This window comes from Alligator mississippiensis, chromosome 4, assembly GCF_030867095.1.
Source record: "Alligator mississippiensis isolate rAllMis1 chromosome 4, rAllMis1, whole genome shotgun sequence".
Lineage (NCBI taxonomy): Eukaryota > Metazoa > Chordata > Crocodylia > Alligatoridae > Alligator > Alligator mississippiensis.
Window position 1 is genome coordinate 186,957,855 of NC_081827.1, and position 20,144 is coordinate 186,977,998.

General features: G+C 41.4%; 1 protein-coding gene and 1 long non-coding RNA gene across 3 annotated transcripts in view; one reads left to right on the forward strand and one right to left on the reverse strand.

Annotated features, from left to right (window-relative positions):
• LRRFIP1 (LRR binding FLII interacting protein 1) overlaps positions 1-14,290 on the forward strand; it is a 185,788-nt gene extending 171,498 nt beyond the window's left edge. For both annotated transcript variants that reach the window (XM_059727186.1, XM_006274379.4), the window contains 5 exons: positions 4,395-4,444; positions 7,630-7,747; positions 8,312-8,391; positions 9,043-9,147; positions 11,477-14,290. In XM_059727186.1, the coding sequence (XP_059583169.1) occupies positions 4,395-4,444; positions 7,630-7,747; positions 8,312-8,391; positions 9,043-9,147; positions 11,477-11,587 (464 nt within the window). In that variant the 3' untranslated portion in view covers positions 11,588-14,290. The remainder of the gene's footprint in view (positions 1-4,394; positions 4,445-7,629; positions 7,748-8,311; positions 8,392-9,042; positions 9,148-11,476) is intronic.
• LOC132250373 (uncharacterized) lies at positions 13,072-20,097 on the reverse strand. The gene is made up of 2 exons (XR_009462069.1): positions 19,718-20,097; positions 13,072-14,483 (listed from the first exon to the last, which is right to left on the reverse strand). It is a non-coding gene; the product is annotated as an uncharacterized LOC132250373 (long non-coding RNA).
• Between the last annotated feature and the right edge of the window lie 47 nt (positions 20,098-20,144).

Sequence of the window (20,144 nt, forward strand, 5' to 3'; positions counted from 1 at the left end):
TAGACATTGCACAAAAATAACTCTGTCTGCTTTATATACATCTCTAATATCTTGAAATATTAATGTACCTTTTTTCTTACTGATAGACCTGTCTCCATGCTCTTCACTGGTGATAGAATTGATATGATTTCATTCTGCTAAGAAATATGGGCCTTCATATTTAAGAATGCTAATATGATATTGTACGAATGTCATTTTTAAACCTTTTTCCAGAGCTGCTTTCTTGACACTAACAGTAGATTCCGCACAATGTCTGTGAAAATATGCGATCATAAAAACTTAGGACAAATATGTCAATATTAGGATGTAACCATAAGAATATTAGCTGGGCATGCTGTAGATCTTAAAAATATCCCTTACTGTATTTTATCCTTTAACTAGGATAGAAATTGTTCCTTGCCTGACTCTCCAATGTAATGTTGCACAAATAAATATGGTTTCCATATCTGTCCATAATTTAAGAAGGATTTTATGGTTGGAAATAGAATTTATACTTGGACTACTGAGACATACCAGCACTACTACTTCGCGCTCTCCTTAGAACTTGTGTAGAATTCAATGAACTGTTCAGAACATTTAGTGCAGGGCCAGGGAAAGGTACACTGGTTCATTCAGTAGCTTGGTCATTTTGTTTTGTTCCAAATTTAGGTCTCCTCTACTTTTCAGATTTGTTGCAGCTTCAGCTGTCAGTATCCAGACATCAGTGTAGCTTGGTTTATGTTGATACATCTATCAAACACCCATGGCTGAGTCCTTTGGGCACTTGATTAAGTGCATTTCCCCTCATTTTGTATGCTATCTTGGGTTATGTGCACAATATGAGTGGGGTTCCATGCAGGCAAATCAAAGAACTAGGTTGTTAACAGAAAAAAAATGTTAATTACTTATCTTCCAGATTTTTAGAGGAATAGCACAACTTTTGCTGATTACTACTTAAATAGAGAAACAATGTGTCAACATCAGGTGTTTGTAATATATAATGCAGTTTGGAAAGTATGCACCTGAATATAAGTTTCTTTGGCATGATATCTCTGGAGTCCATAGCTAGTATATAATAAAAAATCTAGGTTAAATCATCTTCATTTTGAATGAAGTGACAAACCAATGTTTTTTTGGAATTTTCATCAGTATTGGATTCTAAACTAGAACTTTGAAATTAACTGAGGTAAAACCAGGGCTCTGCTCTTTGTTTCCTTTATCCATTCTCTGCTTGTGCAATTTTAACCCACTGCTTAGTGTTATGTCCTCCTTGAACACTGTTTTAAAAAAATAAGACAGAGAGCAGCACAGAGTGCACAGAGTGCTGTTCTTTAGGTCAAAGAAGATGCTTTTAGCTCTGGAGAGTTGAATTCCTGATAGCAGCTGTAACCGACAATAATCTTATCTAGGTTTTTCATTCAGCAAAAGCAAGACAGAGTCATCTTTCAGTAAATGCAAGAATTCATGGCACAAAATCAACGACAATAATGTAGCTCATATATCAAGCATGTGTATTTTTTTCATGAGGATTTTAAGGGTTCAGAGCTAGCCTTTGGACACCTCCAAAAACACTGGCCAAACAGTTCAGGACCTAGTAGTAGCGAAGATATTTTCAAATTCTACATAACTAACTCTCATCACTCTTCTTTCCAACACTAGTCTTGAAAATGAGGGCCTGATTATTTGCCTAAAAATACAGTAGAATTTGCGTACAAGTTGTGACTCAGGTTTTTGGTCTGGTGGAATATCATCTTTTCCAATTTCAGAATGCGGTAGATAATAAAAATGATCTGGCAGAAGCACCAACTGGGCTCTGCTTTCCTTGGGTGACCAAGTGTGGGAAGAGACTGTACTCTACGGATTGTCTGCTACACTCATAGAAAAGGCTTAGTTGAACCTGTGAGTCATTTCTCTTGCCCTTCTTCCCTTCTCACACCAGGACTTATAGTTGATTAGGATACGAAGGAATCCCCTTTCTGGGGAAGGGGGATTCTCGGGAGAAGAGGTGAGGTCAAAATTTGCTTTGTAAATGCAAATACCAGCCTTAACTGATCCATAATAGTGGGGGCAGATTAATAATAATAATTATAGCACAGGGGGAGGGCTTACTGAGCACTTGTCAGCTGATCTGGTATACCTGTTTTATCTCTCCACTCCTATCCTGTAGGAAGTTAAGTTAAACCACCATAATTTACCTTTGAATTAAACAGGAATTTAATTATTGTAGTTCAACTTATTATCATGAGATACAACAGACAAATAGGTAGAGTGGCTTCAGGTGGACCATGGTAAGTCTCGTCCATCCCCACCCTTTTAAAGTACTATTATAGTTTCATGTGTTAACATTCTTAGTTAACAATAAGCTTCCATTCTGGACACTGGGAATATATTTATACATGAAGGACATATTTAATTTAGTTTCCAGAAATAAAGGGACTGTTTGGTGCTCAGGTTTCTTCTATGAGTTTGTGCTAGTTCCCCATTTAACTACAAATTTTGTCCTACAGTAGGCCTCATTCTTCTCTCCTCTCTTTAGCAGCTTGTTTTCTTGGTAATCTTCTGATCTTGGACACCTAGCCCCAGCTCAAGCTATGAACCTTTATATCTCCTTTCACCGTTTATGTTCCTTTAACAACTTCTTATTGTTAACCTTGGTTTTGTTTCTTTTCCTTTTGTTAGCCATGTTCCTCTTCTCAAGTCATCCAAGTATTTACACATGAATTTTTCTTATTTTGCAGGAATTTCTGCAACTGTTTTAAATGTAATCTTTTCTAAGTTTTGTTTTTCCCATGAGATTTTATTAAATTGGCTTTTCATATTGATGCCTTGGTACTATAACAATGGGTATACTGAAAATTCCCAAGAATTGGATAGGGCATGGGGAAATTCAAAATGATCAATGCTTTGATAAATTGACTTATTATGCTGCTTAATATTCAAATCACTTGAAAATTGTGCTGTTGCACTGCATCAGACCCCACAGGTGAATGTGCAATTTCACACTCTAGAATTACTTCTGTAACAGAAATCATATGCATACAGAGTGAGGAGCTCTCACTTTATCATGAATTTGTATTAGACTGCCATATTTGTGACTTCCATTAAAGTTGATGTTTTCTCCACATACTATACATTGGTATCAGATAAAGTTATTTCCTGTGATAAGAATAGTATGTTAACATGGAAAAGGTCATTTATTGTTCTATGGCATGTATAATATTTAAAAGAAAATAAACTAACCTGTTTTCATAGTTCGTTCAAGGGATAAAAAATATAGTGTTAGTCTCAGAATATATTTTTAAAGATATAATTAGTGATTTATGCAACTCTAGTTTTGTTTTTGCAAATGACGTTTTTGAAGGATCTTTTTTTCCTAGGTGACTTTCACATTTCAGTAGTTAAGCAACTCCAATAGGCCACAAACTGGAGTTTCATTAAGTGACTAGTTGAGTGCTCAGCATCAGTAGATTTGGCTCTTCGTAAATGGCTGCATGTTAAGGAAGCCTAAGTTAATATACGTGTTCTGCTCTAACACAAAACGTTGAACAACTAGAAAGGAAAATAACCAGAGTCAAATCTGTCCCTCTCAAGGGAATGTTTTTGATTCTTGTGCTTCAATGTATCTTTTTCATTTATAAAGGTCTATGTTGATGTATAATAAGGTCATTGTTGCATAAAGCATTCCAGGACCTGCTAAAATGTATGCATTTCTCTTTGCTTTGCTCATATTTCAGCTTCCTCTTCTCCACATTTTTTTTTAATTTGTTGTGAGCTATTCTACTTGTGTAAGCTTGAGTGATGATCCATATTGCTTCTAAGGTCAGATCAAGCCCAGGAAGTTGCATGACCCAACAACCTCCCAATTTACGAGCATCCTGGAGTATGGTCATCTGAGGGACTACGTGGAGACAGCTCTTTACCAGACACTTCTTAATGAAACAAAAGATTTGCCTGTTTAATGTGTAATAACTATAATGGAAAAAATGTAACCAAGCTGTTTAGTTAGCAAAGTAATGGTTAAGATTTTAAAATGTTAAGAATGTGATCTAGTTATGATTGTAGGTATTCATAATTTCTCTTCCTAATGTTGTTAAACTGTAAAGATTTGTGAGATTTTTTGTGTTGCAGTTATGTTTGACCCTAGAGTTCTTGCATGCTAACCTAAAGTAGAAGATTAGCCTCTTTGCATGCAGCTGGGTGCTGCTACTGAAGTGACAAGCATGCTCTGTGAGAATGACATAACTTCCCTTGGCTGAAACCCCCTCCCAGTCCTGTCTGTGACCTCATTTCCTGTGGTACGTGCATAACTACCTTCATCATTACTTCACTAACCTTAACAATTCTTTCTTTGATAAATGCACTGAAATGTGTAACTCAGCTAAATCAGCATTGAAGTCTCCTTTTTTCTCTTTCAGATGTTAGACTGAAAAAACTCCTTGATGAACGAGAATCCTTAGTAGAACAGGTAATTAATACTTCAGTATTGCTGTACGTCTGCTAATTCTACATGATGAGATTAAGGGAAGGTTCAGCAGACAAAAATACTTGAAATATAATGAGCACAGCAGATCATGTCAATCAAACAACACCTGGTTTGGTTTTCTCTTTTCAAATTCTCAATGATCCAAACTGTGATTCTATTCTGTAGGAGCTAGAATCAGCTTTGTATGTTCATGTGAGAGTACAAGGCAGATTGCTACCAGAAACAATTAAAGAAGAAAAAGTAGCAAGCTGAGACTATAGAAATAGCACAAGAACTCTAAAGAGGAGACTTTTCTCCAAGTGTATAGAGTTATCCCAGAAAACTGTATCTCTGACTTCTAGTCTCTTTGAATTACTCCCTGTGGAGCCTGCGCCTCGCTCCGCCTGGCCTATCGGGGTGTGGCCCCTCCCCTCAACTCGCCTGCCACGACTTGGATGTACTAGATTACGTTCAGAGGGGTCTCCAGTGGAGATCTTTATCCTGGGTGGGACCTCCCGATAGACGGTGTTACTCACGGTTACCGGACGCGGTGATCCACGGGGCTCCGCCTCCCCTACACCCCGTCCACACGCCAACCGCTGGGCGATGTTGTCCAGATGTTGCCAGGCCCAGTATGATGGCCCCTGACCGGTTCCCCGGTTCCGGTCGTCCTCCTTCCTGCTGAGAGGGGTTTCTCCTTCCTCCTTCCTTAAAGATAATACTCCTCCGAACCAGGGGGAGCTGGTGGGTGCTTCCCCTGGTGCCAGCCCCCTCCCGGGGCCTCCGCTGTCTCCCCTCTCCTCCCGTCCGCAGGGTGCTCCCCTGCCTCCTGTGCGTCTGTCGTTTCAGGACGCTGAGAGAGTGCCTCGGCGTGCACTCTCTGGCTGCCTCCCGCTTGGCTGCCGGCGGCAGGCTTACAGCTCCTGCCCACACTGCCTGTTTGAGACCCGCAGGCGGGGTCCTCGCTGCCTCGTGCGAGAGCCTGCGGCACGGGCAGCACACCCGTACTGTCTCTCCCTGGCTCCCGCGCCTTCCCTGTTCTGCCGGCGTTCTTAAATCCTCCCGCCGCGGCCGCTCCGGCCGCTCGGATTGGCTCAGCTGTTTGCCGCGTGGGGAACAGCTGTTGCCAGAGCCGGCGTAATGGCGGCTCACGCGGCTGCGGCCACGGATGCGGCTCTTCCTCCCGCTGCCCCTCTGACGGTGCGTATGCCCTTCTGGGGGCTTGCTCTCGGGGTCTGGGGTCTGTGGGTCCCCTTTGCTCCCCCTCGCTCGCCTGTGGGGGCGCTTCGCCGCTACACTCCCCTATTGACCATTATGGGATTCTTCCACAAAGGCCAGGCTTTGACCTGCAGTCCATCTTCTTGTGGTAGCCATGATTTCTCAGCTGGCTGCCTTAGGCGTGGCCCTGCAATTTGGTCCTTTCTGGGACAGTAACCCTGTTAACCACTGGCCAAAAACCTCAGAGCAAAGCATTGGTTTGTTGGAACAAGACATTTCAGAGAACAAGAAATTTAAATATGAAATAAATGATTTCCCTGATTATCTTCCTGCCTTTAAGGCTTACTGTGCTCTGGATTTGCAGGAAGGTCCTCTTCCTTAGGCTCCCTAGGCACTGTTCTTCCATGTGTCAGCAGTTTTCCATGGAGACAGGTTGACAGTTGAGGTCTTCTGTCCTATGAAGAGCTTTTTAATTGCTTGTAGTCCTGATGTCTAAGCATTTAGTTTTCCCAAACTTCAGTTTCTAGCCTGGAGAATAAGACATGATATTGCCATGAGCATGTATCCTTATGGTCATCTTTGGGGAGCTGTTGTATTGACTTCCTACTTGTTCTCCCAGGGAGTCTATTAAATTAAATCAGGGGTATCAAATGTATGGCCCATAAATTCCTGAAGTGGCCAGAAATTTGAGGGTGGGGCTAGGAGGGGCATGGCCCACCATGGAATTCCAGTTCTGGATGTGAGAGGGCAATTTTAGGAGGAAGTAGCTCTGAACAAATGAAAGGAAATTATATAAGTGAAGCCCATTGCAAAAACATCATTTTTTATATAGTAGGTTCAGCGCTTAATTCCTTGAAGCTATTTCTACACCAGTTATTTTAAGCTGTACTTTCACCACCGATTTACCCCTGGAAGTCCATCCTAGAGTAGGCCAGTTGCAGGTATTTTTGTCACCACATTGTATAGACCTGTTCAGAGTAGAGGTGGGATAACAGGTGACCTATAGTAACATGTCAATATGTGTTAAAATAATTAAGTGTTCTCAGTTTAGAGAAAGCTACTGTGCAGAAGGGCAAGATGGAAGTAATGAAGTATTACTAATTGGATCTAACTTTTTCTAAAGGTACAACATTTACATGGAATGCCAATTTATCTAAAAGCAGCCCTTGGTAAAAAACAAAACCTACTTTGAATTTGAGAGAGATGGAAGGAGTATTTGTCCAGAGAGGATTTTTAAAAAAATGTATATACTTGTATCTAATGCTGAAACTATTTTCTTCTTTTGAAGTCTCAAGTTCTAAGAATCCCTGCAACTTCATGTAATAGCAATACAAGCTATAAACCACGTTACCAACAAAACCCTTCTCCTCAGAAATGATTAGTACTAGTCTTGAACCTAGCGGTTCATTTTCTAAATAATTTGCCAGATTAAATTGTGATATAAAGGAACATCTAGCACACTAGTGATCAACCTTTTGGCCATGTGGGCTGGATGAGTGGTATGGGGTCAGATGCGGGCTAGATTTCACAGGCAGTGCCAGTGTGCAGGGTCAGTCTGTGGGTACAGTCTGGCACATGGGGCTGTCATCTGCCCTACAGGACTCCCCACATATCTGAAATGGCAATAGGAAAACAGTGGAAGCATTAACTGCCACAACTCCCAAAGCTACAAGAATTAACACTGCCACTGCTTCCCTACCGCCAAATTTCCAGACCCAAAGGCAGCTTTGCAGGGTGGATTTGGCCCACAGGCTGGAGGTTGAGCACTACTGATTTAGACAACTATTTTATTGTCAATAAATGTTAAAGGACAGACTTTAATTATGGACTTTCTTTCCAGTCAGCAATACTTGGTCTCTGTACCAACCCACTGTTTTAATATATTTGCTAGCATCCAACAATTTACTAATAGACTGATTTGATCCACACTCTGAGCTACTGAAAGTAACAAACTATTTTGGGGATTTCAGATTAGAAAACTAAAAGGACAACTGGAAGAGAAGCAGAAGAATGGCAAGATGGAGACTATTCATTCTGAAAATGAAGTCCTTGAGAATGGGACGGATATGCACATGATTGATCTCCAAAGTAAACTTCATTTCCATTTGAAGAATAAACTGTTGTGTACTGAATGTAATATAGCTGTATAGTGCAAAGTGCACAGGTACAGTGAATGTGTCTCTAAATGAAAATGAATTTTGAATTCTGAGAGAACCTACAAGTGAGAGACTGCCTTGTCTGTCTACTTGTTCAGTTTATTCTTCTTACTTTGAGAATTCTCTCAGTATAATAAATGGTCAGATACACTTCTACAGTAGGTGAGGGATGCCTTTTAGTATTTCAATTTCTGTTCTCAAGACTCTGCATGAACTCAGGTAGGTCTGGACACGGATTTTTATTTCATACTTTACCAGTTCTGTTGTGAGAATGGTCAGAGGGGGGTCACTGTAAAGCTTAAACATGTATACCTGCCAGTTGGGAACTGTTAAGGGAACTTTTACCAAGATATTTAGCGCTAATACATGAAGCATGAACCAGGTACCTACCAGCCCAGCCCAACAAAGTTATGTCAGGATAACGTGGTTTATCTAGAACCTGGTCCAGGTTTGATCCTGCATTTCTGGTAATAAATTTGAATTATTTTCTTTTTAGGAGATGCCAACAGGCAGATCAGTGACCTCAAATTTAAACTAGCAAAGTCTGAGCAAGAGATAACGGCACTGGAGCAGAATGTAAGTTCTTGTATGGAGAAAAGGTAAACAGATAAATATGGTTACATGATAAACTAAATAGTTGCCCATGGATCCTTTTGAAGTCAATCTTGTCAGGGTTTCAGAGCAATGTCTTTGTTGTATAGACCAGAAATACTTCCATTTAATTACAGAAATATTCCATAAATCTGAATGAACAGCTCAAAACAATAATAAATGTTAAAGGCAAATATGTTGTAGAACTATTTGGCAAATAAGTGCATTTACTTCAGAATTTTGGTTATAAGCTAGAGTGGGGTTCTTGAGTGACTGAAGACACATAGGCTAGAAAATATGAGGCATTTTGGCACTGCTACTTATTACCCTTATCCTTAGTAAGTTACCAGCACTATTCTTGAATGATGAAATAATGGCCCAATTTAGTCCTCGTCTCTAGAAAAAGTTGTTCGTAGTTACTTTCAGTATTGGCAGGTTATTGTTATCTCTCTAAATATACCTTAGAGCATTTTCATTGGCACAGTTTTTCTCAAAACGTGTCCTTTAATCTAGTAAGAGAAAAATGGAGATTCCCAATTTCTCAAATATCTCTAAATGGCAAAGACAAGACTGAGAAGTAAAAGTTACTTTATCTTGTATGCTGTTCTTACTGATAAACTTTGCTGTTAAATATAGGTAATACGGTTGGAGGGTCAAGTAACTCGATACAAAACTGCTGCTGAAAATGCTGAAAGAATAGAAGATGAACTGAAAGCTGAAAAACGCAAGCTCCAAAGAGAGGTAATTTATGGTTAGAATATTGTAGTAGACTGTCAGATTCAGTTTGTATGGAAAGGGAAGCAGATATCTATTTCTGAAAGCATTTTTACAACCACAACCACCATTGTTGATTATTGCACAGTAATAAAAGATGCTTTTGTTTTATTCGTGTTGTTTATGCTGAAGAATTTGGCCTAAATCTAGCACTTAAATGTAGTTAATGATGGTGCATCTTTGACACTTCACAATAGTACGCTTCCCCCTGAACAGTGCATGGCACCTCTCCTTTGTATTGGGATTGGTGCCACTGGCCATTCTGTTGTTCATGCTCTGTAGTCATGTCATTCACTACAGTTTTAGTTCATTGACAGTATACAAATGGTCAGTGTTGCATGTCGCTTGTAGCTGTCAGATCTGAATGTTCATTTGTTCAGCATTTGTAAAGCCAAGTAATCGGTTTAATTTTTTATTTACTTACTTTCATCTTTCTGTGATATGTAAATGAGAAATTACAAGAAAGCTGGCAATATTGTCTTTAGGCTGGCTGAGGATTCATGTTACTATTTAACTACAGTGCTGTACAATACATTTACCTTGAATGAAGAATCTAAGGATGCCTGTAAATGTGTGGGGTGCGTGCTCGGACACGCTGTAATTACAGCACATTAGAGAAGACTCGGTTAATTGAATCTGCTGGAGCACGTTAATTAGCACACTTCAGCAATCTGTGTCTCGTGTATTCAGCATTCCTGTGCTTCAAAATGGCTGCCATTCCCAAGAGCTGCTCTAATTAAAGCGCCCCCTCCTGCCCCTGGAGCATGTGTAAAGACGCCCTAAGTTTTCAACATTTTCAAACTTGGACACCTAAAGTTAACCAAACTGATTCAAACTGCAACTGTTGTAGTAGTCTTCCTGCTCATTGATCATCATTCCCCTGAATAGTCCCTCCCTTGACTCCAATTCATGGTTGTCTTGCATTTCTTTTGTCACCAGCTTCAAAGTTCTTTCTAAATGCCTCTCTCTACTTAAGCTGCCTAGTCAAGCTTCACGTTGCCCATGCCACCCCTACAATTCACCATTATTCTCAAGTTTGTTTGTCCATTTGTCAGCTTCTCTCACCATTACTTCCATGCCTTCAGGGTCACTTGAGTTTAATACAGACTTCCTGGCCACGTCCATGCATGGTGTAGACGTTTGGTTCCCCAGGGACAACTAGCAGTAGCACGCCTTGCACCACCGCTGGTTGTCCCCAGGAAACACCTGTGCCACGTGCATTTTGGTGCACGGCAAGTTACCCTGGGGGCAGTAGGGGAGGCTGAGGCCAGCACTGGGCTTTACCTAGTGTCCCCAAGTACCAAGTGCCTGGCCCTCAGAAGCTCCTGAGGGCAAGTAGCCCTGGCCTGCTCACCAAGCCAGGTTTTTATACTGCTGGGGCCAGCAGCTGTGCTGATCTCAGCCTTCAGCTCCCCCTAGCTGCAGATCCGGAAGGAGCTGGGCAGGGTCTGTTTTTTCCTCAGGTGGCACAACTTGCCCCACACCAAAGTGTATGTTCAGGCACGTGTGCTGAGGCACAAATCTCCTGCATGTGTAGACACCTCCCCTGAGGCCAAAGGGAGCGTTGAACTGGAGTCTGCCACCTCCTGAAACTAATACTACTAAGTTATTGTATAAAATGTGGCAGTACAACTGACCACCTCCTCCTCTGACTGCATCAAAAGAAAGGATTGACCTCTCCTCAATTTTTAATGGAAACCAGAGGAAGATTCCAGACCATGAATTCTGGGTGAAGTACCCAAAGAGTGGTGAGATTTAAGACATGCCCTTTTCTTCAATATGTCTGATTAAGTGGCAGCCGAGCAGGCTGTGGGTTCTGAGTCAACTAACTCTTCCTATGAAGTACATCAGGAGTTCAGGCTTCTAACTAACTCAAACCTGTGAATTTCACTCCAAGGGCTGGAAACCTAAGAGTTTGGCACTGTGATGTTGATCATCATGTCTAAGTCCTTTTGTGGCTGTGGCCCTGAGCACCCTCTTCAGTTGGAGTTGAAAGTTCTCCATGATTCTGAGATTCACATAGTTTCCATGGGTCTCTAACTTAGGGCACCCACGTTTCCAAAAATATCACTTTTATAGCTTACTGCTGGAATACTCTGAGGGTTGTTAAAGCACTGGTGCAGGCAGTTGTATAATTTTATAAGAACTTGTTGAAAATCCCTGTACATCTTAGGTTGCTGCAGTATGCAAGCATGAGTAGAATAGTGCTGGTAGAACTTCAGCATCGCCTTATCTTTGGAACAGGGAAAGCATTTCAAAATTTACTAATGGCTTTTCTTTTCCTTCCCTCTTTCAGCTTCGCTCTGCATTGGATAAAACTGAAGAGCTTGAAGTGAGCAATGGCCATTTAGTAAAACGTCTGGAGAAGATGAAAGCTAATAGGAGTGCTTTACTTTCTCAGCAATAATTGCCAGCTTTCAGAAACTACTACTTGATGAAATGAGAACAACATTGCAGATGCTTCTGGTTTTGCTGTTTGGGATGCTTTGTACTATGCCTTCTGAGAACAAAAAAACCCCAAACACATGCACTCATTTGCTGTGTGCCACCAAATTGTGGTTCTCTCTACGCCGATTCAAACCTGCTGCACTATATACATAGGAGTAGCCAATCCAAATGGCTGTGCCTATTGATGCCCTTCCACACAGTACTTTTGGTACGTTTGTAGTACAGTACCTGTATACCAGTTAACAAGCACAGTTGGCATCATGTAAGTTCTCCATCTTGAAAGGCACAGCAGCCACTTATTGCCATTTAAAATGGTGTTCAAAATATACATTTAAACTTGGACTTGAAGTTTCTGTGTCTTGCTGAAAATTAGAAAAATTACTGTAACTTTTGGACTTCCTCTCATGGCAGTAGCTGCAATTTAGTGACTACAATAGTATATGTATAGTATGCTCTTCATTTACAAATCACTGTGGAACCACAAGCCATTACAAAACAAAACTCCTTCAGTGGAAATCATGGAAGAAGGTGGTCTTGGAAGCAAAAGTGACCTTAAATGACTTTGCCAATAAACAAAGGAGTTTGGAGGGATTTTTGCACCAGTTCAATCATAAAACTATTTTATTTCAGGGTAAATAGGCAATAGCTTCATTGAATTACAGCTTTTATTTGTATTATTTAATCCCTGTATGCAGAATTGAAGTCAACTACTTTTAAAGGATGTAATGTTACATAAATAAAGCAAAGAAAGGCCACATTTTAAAAAATGGTGGATTTTGCACTTGCATCACTCACTTCACTACAGTTGTCAGAGCAAATGGTATTAATTTAAAAAATGTGCGATGGGTTTTCTACATCAGAAAGCATCTACCAGTACATGAACTGTTAAACTATGTGTCTGTATATGTCTAATTTTTGATAAGTAGCCGAGAAGTAAAGAAGCACTTTAGAATACATTGCTGTATATGTTTTTCTACAAATACAGTAGTAGCAAAACTGTCCTCTTTTGGTCCTTAGAAAGTTTTCCACTTCCTCTTAAAAAAAAAAAAAAAAAAAAAAAAGAACCCTAACTGTTAAAATACCACAGGCAGCTTACAGCTAGCATAACAGATATGCTCTATCGGAAAGGACTTGGAACGTTTTGTTCAAAAGAGAATAGCAGTTATCTGACAAATAAAGCTCAACCCAAGAAAAAATCCTTAATACATAAAGAATGAAGATGATTATACCAAGCACTTCAGAATTTTGCTCTGATAAGATTAATTCCCTGTTCCACAAATATTTTTTCATGAACGTTGACTGCTCCTGACTCCCTATACTTCTGCTTACCATCCACTAAGCCAAACAGATTATTTCTTCTTAACTTGCTCTTTGTTTTTCTGGTCCATGCACTATTCTTCTTACTCCCTCCAGATTTAGCTTAGAATATTGGCCATTGCTGTGTTGTCCACTCAGCCTATATTGCCAGTCTCTGTTTTTGAAGCACCTTCATAAAAAGTACAAACCAAAAATATTAACTCAATGCATTTCTGTAACTGGACTAGATAAAAAACACTCCTTCCTATGTTATCTGGATACATTCAGAGATATATGGCTCATTGTTGGTGGGGAAGGAGTGAAGTAGCTAAATTCATGTTCTGGGAGAAGGATTGGGGTACAGAAGCTTCTGTGGTCTGGAGAAACAAATTCTCATCCATCAAGTGTAGAGCTATTTAGAAGTAAACATCTACCCAAGTCCTTGATTTTATGGGGAGAATATTCTGATGCAGAGACAGGTGTCTTGCCAAATACCTCAAATGAGAAGTGGAAACAGATTTACAACTTTCTATGGCTTGCTTGTAAAATTTCTGGTGTGCAAAACCTTTAGCTCCGACAAAATCCAATGAAGTTTCAGTACACATGCCAGAACATCATGTTAGCAAAAAATTAGGTTTTATGACTGCTGCTTGGCATCCTTTTTTATTTGTAATAGCAGTGGAAAATATTGTTCCATGATACAAATCAGAAGAAACAAACTGGTCCAAAAAATTAAAAACAATATTTCATTCATCAGAAAGTGATGTGATTTTTTTTAAGTAGTTTCCATCTTTCATCCATGTGCAGTAGTATCTTATCACAGAAAAAAATCAAACTGAGATATTTCAACCCAGATATAGTTATTCCTCTAGAAATTTTTCCACGTGTAATAAAGTAGCTGAATATGAAAACCGTTTTTCCCAACTTTCAATATGACTTAGCTTTAGTTGTAAGTAAAAAGGAAGAAAAAATATTGCAAGCTATGTTTTAAACTGTCCTGTGAAGAATGTACAGTAACAGGGCTGTGAATGGTAACAGCCAAGACTCCAATCCTTCTGTTGGTTCCATACTGAGGTGGCTCTGCACCTGCCAGCCCCGCTGACTTGCTCTGGTTCTGTGTGGATGCTAGTCTCACTATGTGTGTAGCTTGTTAAGGGATCAGGATGAGTGTTCCAATAACTGTATTTAAAATGGCTATCATCTGATTTATTTTTAATGTTTAGTAATAATTTTATTGTTTAAAATATGGAATGTTACCCCAAATGGTTTTTAAAAATCATTTCCTTTATTAGGAAAAACAAGCACATCTGAATTGATATGGAAATGCATAAAAACTCACTAATAAAAATGTTACTTATTTGGGCAATTTCTATGGAGTGGTTTATCATGATAAATGGCTATCCTGGAAAACGGGTTGTATGGGAAACAACAGACTTTAAATGAGACCATTTGAATTAAGCCATGTTTCATTCTTGATATAATTGCTGACCAAAAAATAAAGTAACAATGATGACGTTCCCATTCTAATTGTAAGATGTACAATTATTAACGGCTGGTATCTGTAAAGAATAGAAATATAAAATTAGCATAATACTAGCTTTCCTGCAAAAGGCTGTATTGGGAAATCAATGTTTATTTTTATTTAAATCACTTGAAAGCTGGCACCTGCATTTCCATGAATGGGGCTATGGGAAGAAGCCTTCACAGCTGGCGTGAATAGGTTTGAAGGTGTCAAGGTGTCAGCCTAGTCTAAACAGGCTTGTTCACCGTACAGTTTGGCATTTGGTCAACAAAGTTTGGAGAAAAACTCAGAACTAAAATAACCTTAATGCTGAAAGTTGAATTGCATGTGTAGTGTGGTATACTCTCCCATATTCATCATATAGTGGAGACAAGCCACCAAGTAACGTTTCCCCGTCATCCAAAAGAGACCAGCTTAAACACAGAAGTAATTTGAGTCTACCAAAAGCTTGTACACTTCCGTGTTACATGTAATGGTATTCTGGACCTAAAAGTAATTATGTTTACCTATACATGGTGCGCTAATGGGAAAATACAGCTTTTTTTCTTTTTTCCCTCCTTTCTTACATTTCTCAGTACACATAACTTTTCTCAATCATAAAAAGCCAGTAATATTAATCCAGCATAAAGTATAAAACCAGTAAGGCTGCTTACGGACATTAAAAAAAACAACCACCCCAAAATGGGCCAGAAGAGGCATCAAGTTAGTTGGGCACAGCTCACCCAACATTTTTATAGGTTGGGCATGTTAGAGGGGCTTTTTTTGGTGCTTTAATAGCTGATTCAATCAGCTTTAAATACAAGCACCAAAAAGCCCCGCTTGAAGCGCCCAATCTATACAGATGCTATGGAGCCAGGTCAGAATAATGCGCTGATGCTTCTGGTAAAGCACTTTGTTGTTGTTGTTGTTTTTTAATGTCTGTCAGCAACCAAAATATCTTCCTACTTGACCGTGATGCCCTCCACATTAAATTACGGAAGTGCGTACATAAAGCATAATATAGTTAGCACAAGTAATATGCCTTTAAATGTTAATGTATTTGCACTTAGGTAATTCATAGACTATGAATTGCTATGATAGTTAGCATCAAGTGTCACTACTTGTATAAATAAAAACTGCTACATTTGAAGGCTTAATTTCTCAAATGTAGCTGTAACTGGTTAGCAGAGCTCAAGAGTCACCGATGTCACTTTTTTTTCTTCTTTTTAAACAGCAAAAAATTCTGATGTGGTCAAAGCAGCATGATTCATTCTTTTATTAAAATGCTGTGTCATTTAGGAAAGCTACACTTTCTAATTCATTTTTGTATTGATCTGTAATTGTTATAAAATATGTACCAACTCAGGTCAAAACTTTTCAGTTTCTTACTAATTTTGTGTTGTAAAACCTGGATTGTTTGAGAACCTAGAAAATTTGACAGGCCATGTACATAATGTACAAGCTTTAACATATACTGGGGGGAGCCATTCTGTAAGTACCATACTAAGAAATAAGGAAAATGTTAATAGGAAAAGGTGTTTCGATTACCAAAGGTTACTCAGACAACTCCTATCAACTTTAGATAAAAACTGGTAATGAGCACTGCAAAACTGGACCCTGTATTTTTCCTCCAGTGTGTATATGATAAAGACTTTAGTCTCCAGCCAAACAACCAATAACATAGCACTTACTGAATCAGCAATTCTAAAATTGGGCCATAGAAAAAATTAAAATGGAGTCACCTAAACTCCATGGGTAACAGTACAGAGCAAATAACATGCTGCAGGTAATGCCATACTCTGATCTCTTTCAATCTGAAGAAACAGCTGAGGAAAGGAGAATTTACCATGGCTTTAAACAATGTCAGAGGGGTGCAAGGACAACATGATGCCTATAAACCATGGGTTAACACTAGAAAATAAAGCCAGTGTGTTCACCCAATTCAAAAAAAAGTGGAATTACATTACATTTCTACTTTAATCATAAGCTTTTCTTTTGTCCTAATGTGCTGCAGTAGCAATTAAAGGAACTCCAGGGTGTGCCTTTAGACCACTGATTCTCAACTGAGAGTGCCAGATCCTTTGAAGTAAACCGCAGGTACCCTTGTGTGTAAGAGAAGCCAGGTGTGAGGTGGTAAGTTGATAAATGCAGACTCAGTTTTTTTGAAATTGGGTGCCACTCAATTTGAAAAAGTTATGCAGGGGTGCCTCAAGTCCAGTGAGGGGTATGTCGAGTCCAATGAGGTTGGGAACCACTGCTTTAGACTGGTTGATAATTAGGTGTAATGTATTTAAGTATTTGCATTTGGTAGGAGAGCTAGTACCAGTGCCTCTGTCTTCCCTACTACACAATTTATTTCAGAAATAAAATGTCAGTCTTCTAGTGTACTTTAAAATCTGTTCTACATTCAGTGTACAGAGATTAACATGCATGCTTTCATATTGGCAGACATTTCACAGGAATGTGCACCTTTACTTTAAAGTAAGCACTGAAATGCATACCAAAATTAGTATGGGTATTGCCAACACCTCTCTGAATTATTCTGAAGTCTTCATAGTGAGAGTTATTCCTTTCCTTAGGGCAGGGGTGTCATACTTGCCTGGCCCCATGGGCACAGGACCAATCCATGGGCTGAATGAACAGCATGGTCATAACCACACGTGCGTGGACATTTGGTTCCCCAGGGACAAATAGCGGCAGCACACTTTGTGCCGCTGCCACTTGTCCCCGGGGAATATGCCATGTGCCCTCTGGTGCACTGCCAGTTACCCTGTGTGGGGCAGGGGTGGCTGGGGCTAGCACTGGGATGGCCCCAGCAGCCTTACCTGGGGACCTCCCAGGGCTACAGCACCAGTGATCCTACCACAGAGCCTGGCTGGCAGCCAGAGCATGGCTCTGGCTGGCCAGGCTCTGGTTTTGAGCAGCATGGATATCCCTTGCAGCGTAGAAAACAACTGCATGTGTGCGGTATATGGCGCTGCAGATGTGTCTGCAGCACCACATGCTGCATGGTCACACTCATCTGGGTGCAGCCCTTGGAGCCAGCCCCACAGGCCAGATTGGGCCTCAGACTTCATTCCCACCTTCCTTCCCCTCTGCCCCCACGAGCCAGACTCAGCAGTTGCTTTGGTCAGTCCAGGACAATGCCACATACAGCACAGGTCCTAGACCAGCTGTGGCTCTGCGAACTCTCTTTGACACTCTTGTTTTAGAGTAATGGTTCCTACAGTGGTGCACAGAACATTACCTCCTTACATGATGTTACTCTTACAGTGTTGCCAACTCTCACGATGTTTGGCGTTCTTAAAGTCTGCACTTCAGGAATGTGAAAAACTTAGCTCTTTATTTATATATAAATATATCTAAAAGAAAGAGCTAAGTTTTTCACATTCCTGAAGTGTAGACTTTAAGAACAATGCCAAAAATCACACGAGTTGGCAATACTGCTCTTATTTGCAGTTCAGAGCTTGAAACAAACCTTAAAATTATTCTGAAACAGTAGAAATCTTTGTCGTTAAGTTCTCTATATTACTATTACTATAAACCAGGTTTTAGAACAAATTGATAAACCCATAGGTGACTCATAGGGGAGGCACGGAGGGGCATGAGCCCCCCCCCCCCCCCCCCCCCCCCGAGATCTGATGCCAGCAGCTTCTGTGGGCGATCGCTGCCCACCCTTGCCGCTGCCCGCATGTGCGGATAGTCCCCGCTCACCGCCGCTGGTGTCTGCAGGCAGACCATGCTCACCATCGATGCTACAGCCTACAAATGGTGCCCCCACCAGTCTCAGGAGGCACAAGTCATTCATGGATAAACCCCAAATGGTAACAAGTTACTAGGCCTAATAGTATTCTCCCAAGTGCTTTAAAGGAACTCAGCTGTGGAACACTAGAACTGTTGTCAATAGTGTGTTCACTATCGCACTGTAACACCAGTCTTTAAAAAGGGCTCCTGGGGTGATCCAGGAATGTGGAACAATGCATCTAACTTGTGTTCTTGGCTAATTAGTAGAATTTCTAATCCCAATTAACGTAATAGCTGTGTGGATAAGTGTAACATTCTAGGGAAGAGTTGACAGGGTTTTTGTAAAGAGTAATTATGTCAGGACACCCCTTCCCCCCCCAAAAATCTAAGACGGTTGATAAATGGATGTGTGGCAGTACAGGGATTGCTCTACTGCTGCCCTACTTCTTACACACTTTTCTAAAACCTCTACTCTGCCCTTATCAAAGCCAGGATACTGACCATGATCTGACCCAGCATGGCAGTTTTCATTTTTTTGGAGTATGGAAAAAGCCTGAATATGTAATATAGCCTAAAGCCCCAGACACCAGGCTTCACAACCAGTGGGTTTTGTAGTGGTGCTTAAGGGCCATGGGTCTTTTTTTTTTGCTTGTGCTGGTTCTTGCTGCCTCATTTGCAACCATGTTCCCAGGTGGGGGAGGGTCCACTCCCTTTGGAGCCTTTGCCTGGTGCTATCTCCCTAAGAAATAAAGTGTACAGACAGATTGGGGGTGAGTTTTGCTGAGGGAAACAATGCAGCTTTATGTAACTAAATGTGTGAAAAAAAGTAGAAAAATGCACTTGCATAGTAGATGATGCACTTGCACCCCCACAAAATGTAAAACCAACCTTCTGGCAGTGGCAGCAGCATTTCTAGTAGGGCAGGGCTAAGGGAGTCAATTGACTTCTTTGCTCATTATAATCTACCTGATCTTTTCTAAACCAGTTATTCCACCAGTGTTAACAATCCTCTCTCCTTTTTAACTGTGTTGATATTCCACCAGTCAAGCCATGTGTGCTTTGTTCTGCAATTCTGCTGTTTGACCTTGGTAACCAAGCTCTTATTTCACAGCCCTGCAGATGATTTTTAACTCAATCCAATGAAGTTGGTTCCCGCCACCCCAATCTTACCCTCAGTAATGCAGCCCTGGGCCCCTCCCCTGGGACCTAGGGTTTGAAAAGGGGGGTGCACGTGGTGAGCTGCAGGACTGCAACCCCCTTTCCAAAACCCTAAGTCTGCCCAAGAAGTGAGGTGACCGGGTCCTTCTGTCCCTGGCAATAGCTCAGAGCCAGGGAAGCTGTGACCCCTTCAGGGCATGGGGGCAGGCCCCACGGTTCTCTCTCACTGCTGCTGTTCCTCCTGCCCTGTGCCTCGTGCCTTAAGGCAATGGGGCGGGGCAGGGCAGAGCAGCTGGACGAGGGGTTCAAATGCTTTTGCTTTCCTGTCTCGGGCCAGATCCGTTCTCAATGTTACCGGCCGAACAGAGCGCCGTCGTCCAAGTCTCCTACCTCCTAGACCAGCCTGGCGCTGCAGATGCGCCAAATCCATGACAGGTGTCCTAGTGCAGGCCCCAGCCCGGAAGCCATGGCGTCCAGATGTCCCCAAGTCTGACTCGCCCCGAGGCACAAGGCCAAAGGAGTAAGTTGGGGGAAGTCTCCATGACAATAAGGCGTGCAGCCGAGATCCTCCAGAGGGAGGCCCCAGTAGCCTCCTGTTGGCGGTGACCTGGGCCCGGGGGAGGCGGTGGCACAGCACACCACACCGCGCCGCGCCGCGCCGCGCCCGGTTGGCTCACCATGTCCCTCGCGAGAACCCGTCCCCCGCGGCTCCGGCCTCGCCGGCTCCCGCTCAGCTTGTGCCAAGCAGCTGACTGGATCCCGCCTCGCGGCTGGCCCCGCCTCCTCCTCGTGGCTCTAACCAATGGGAAGCACGGAC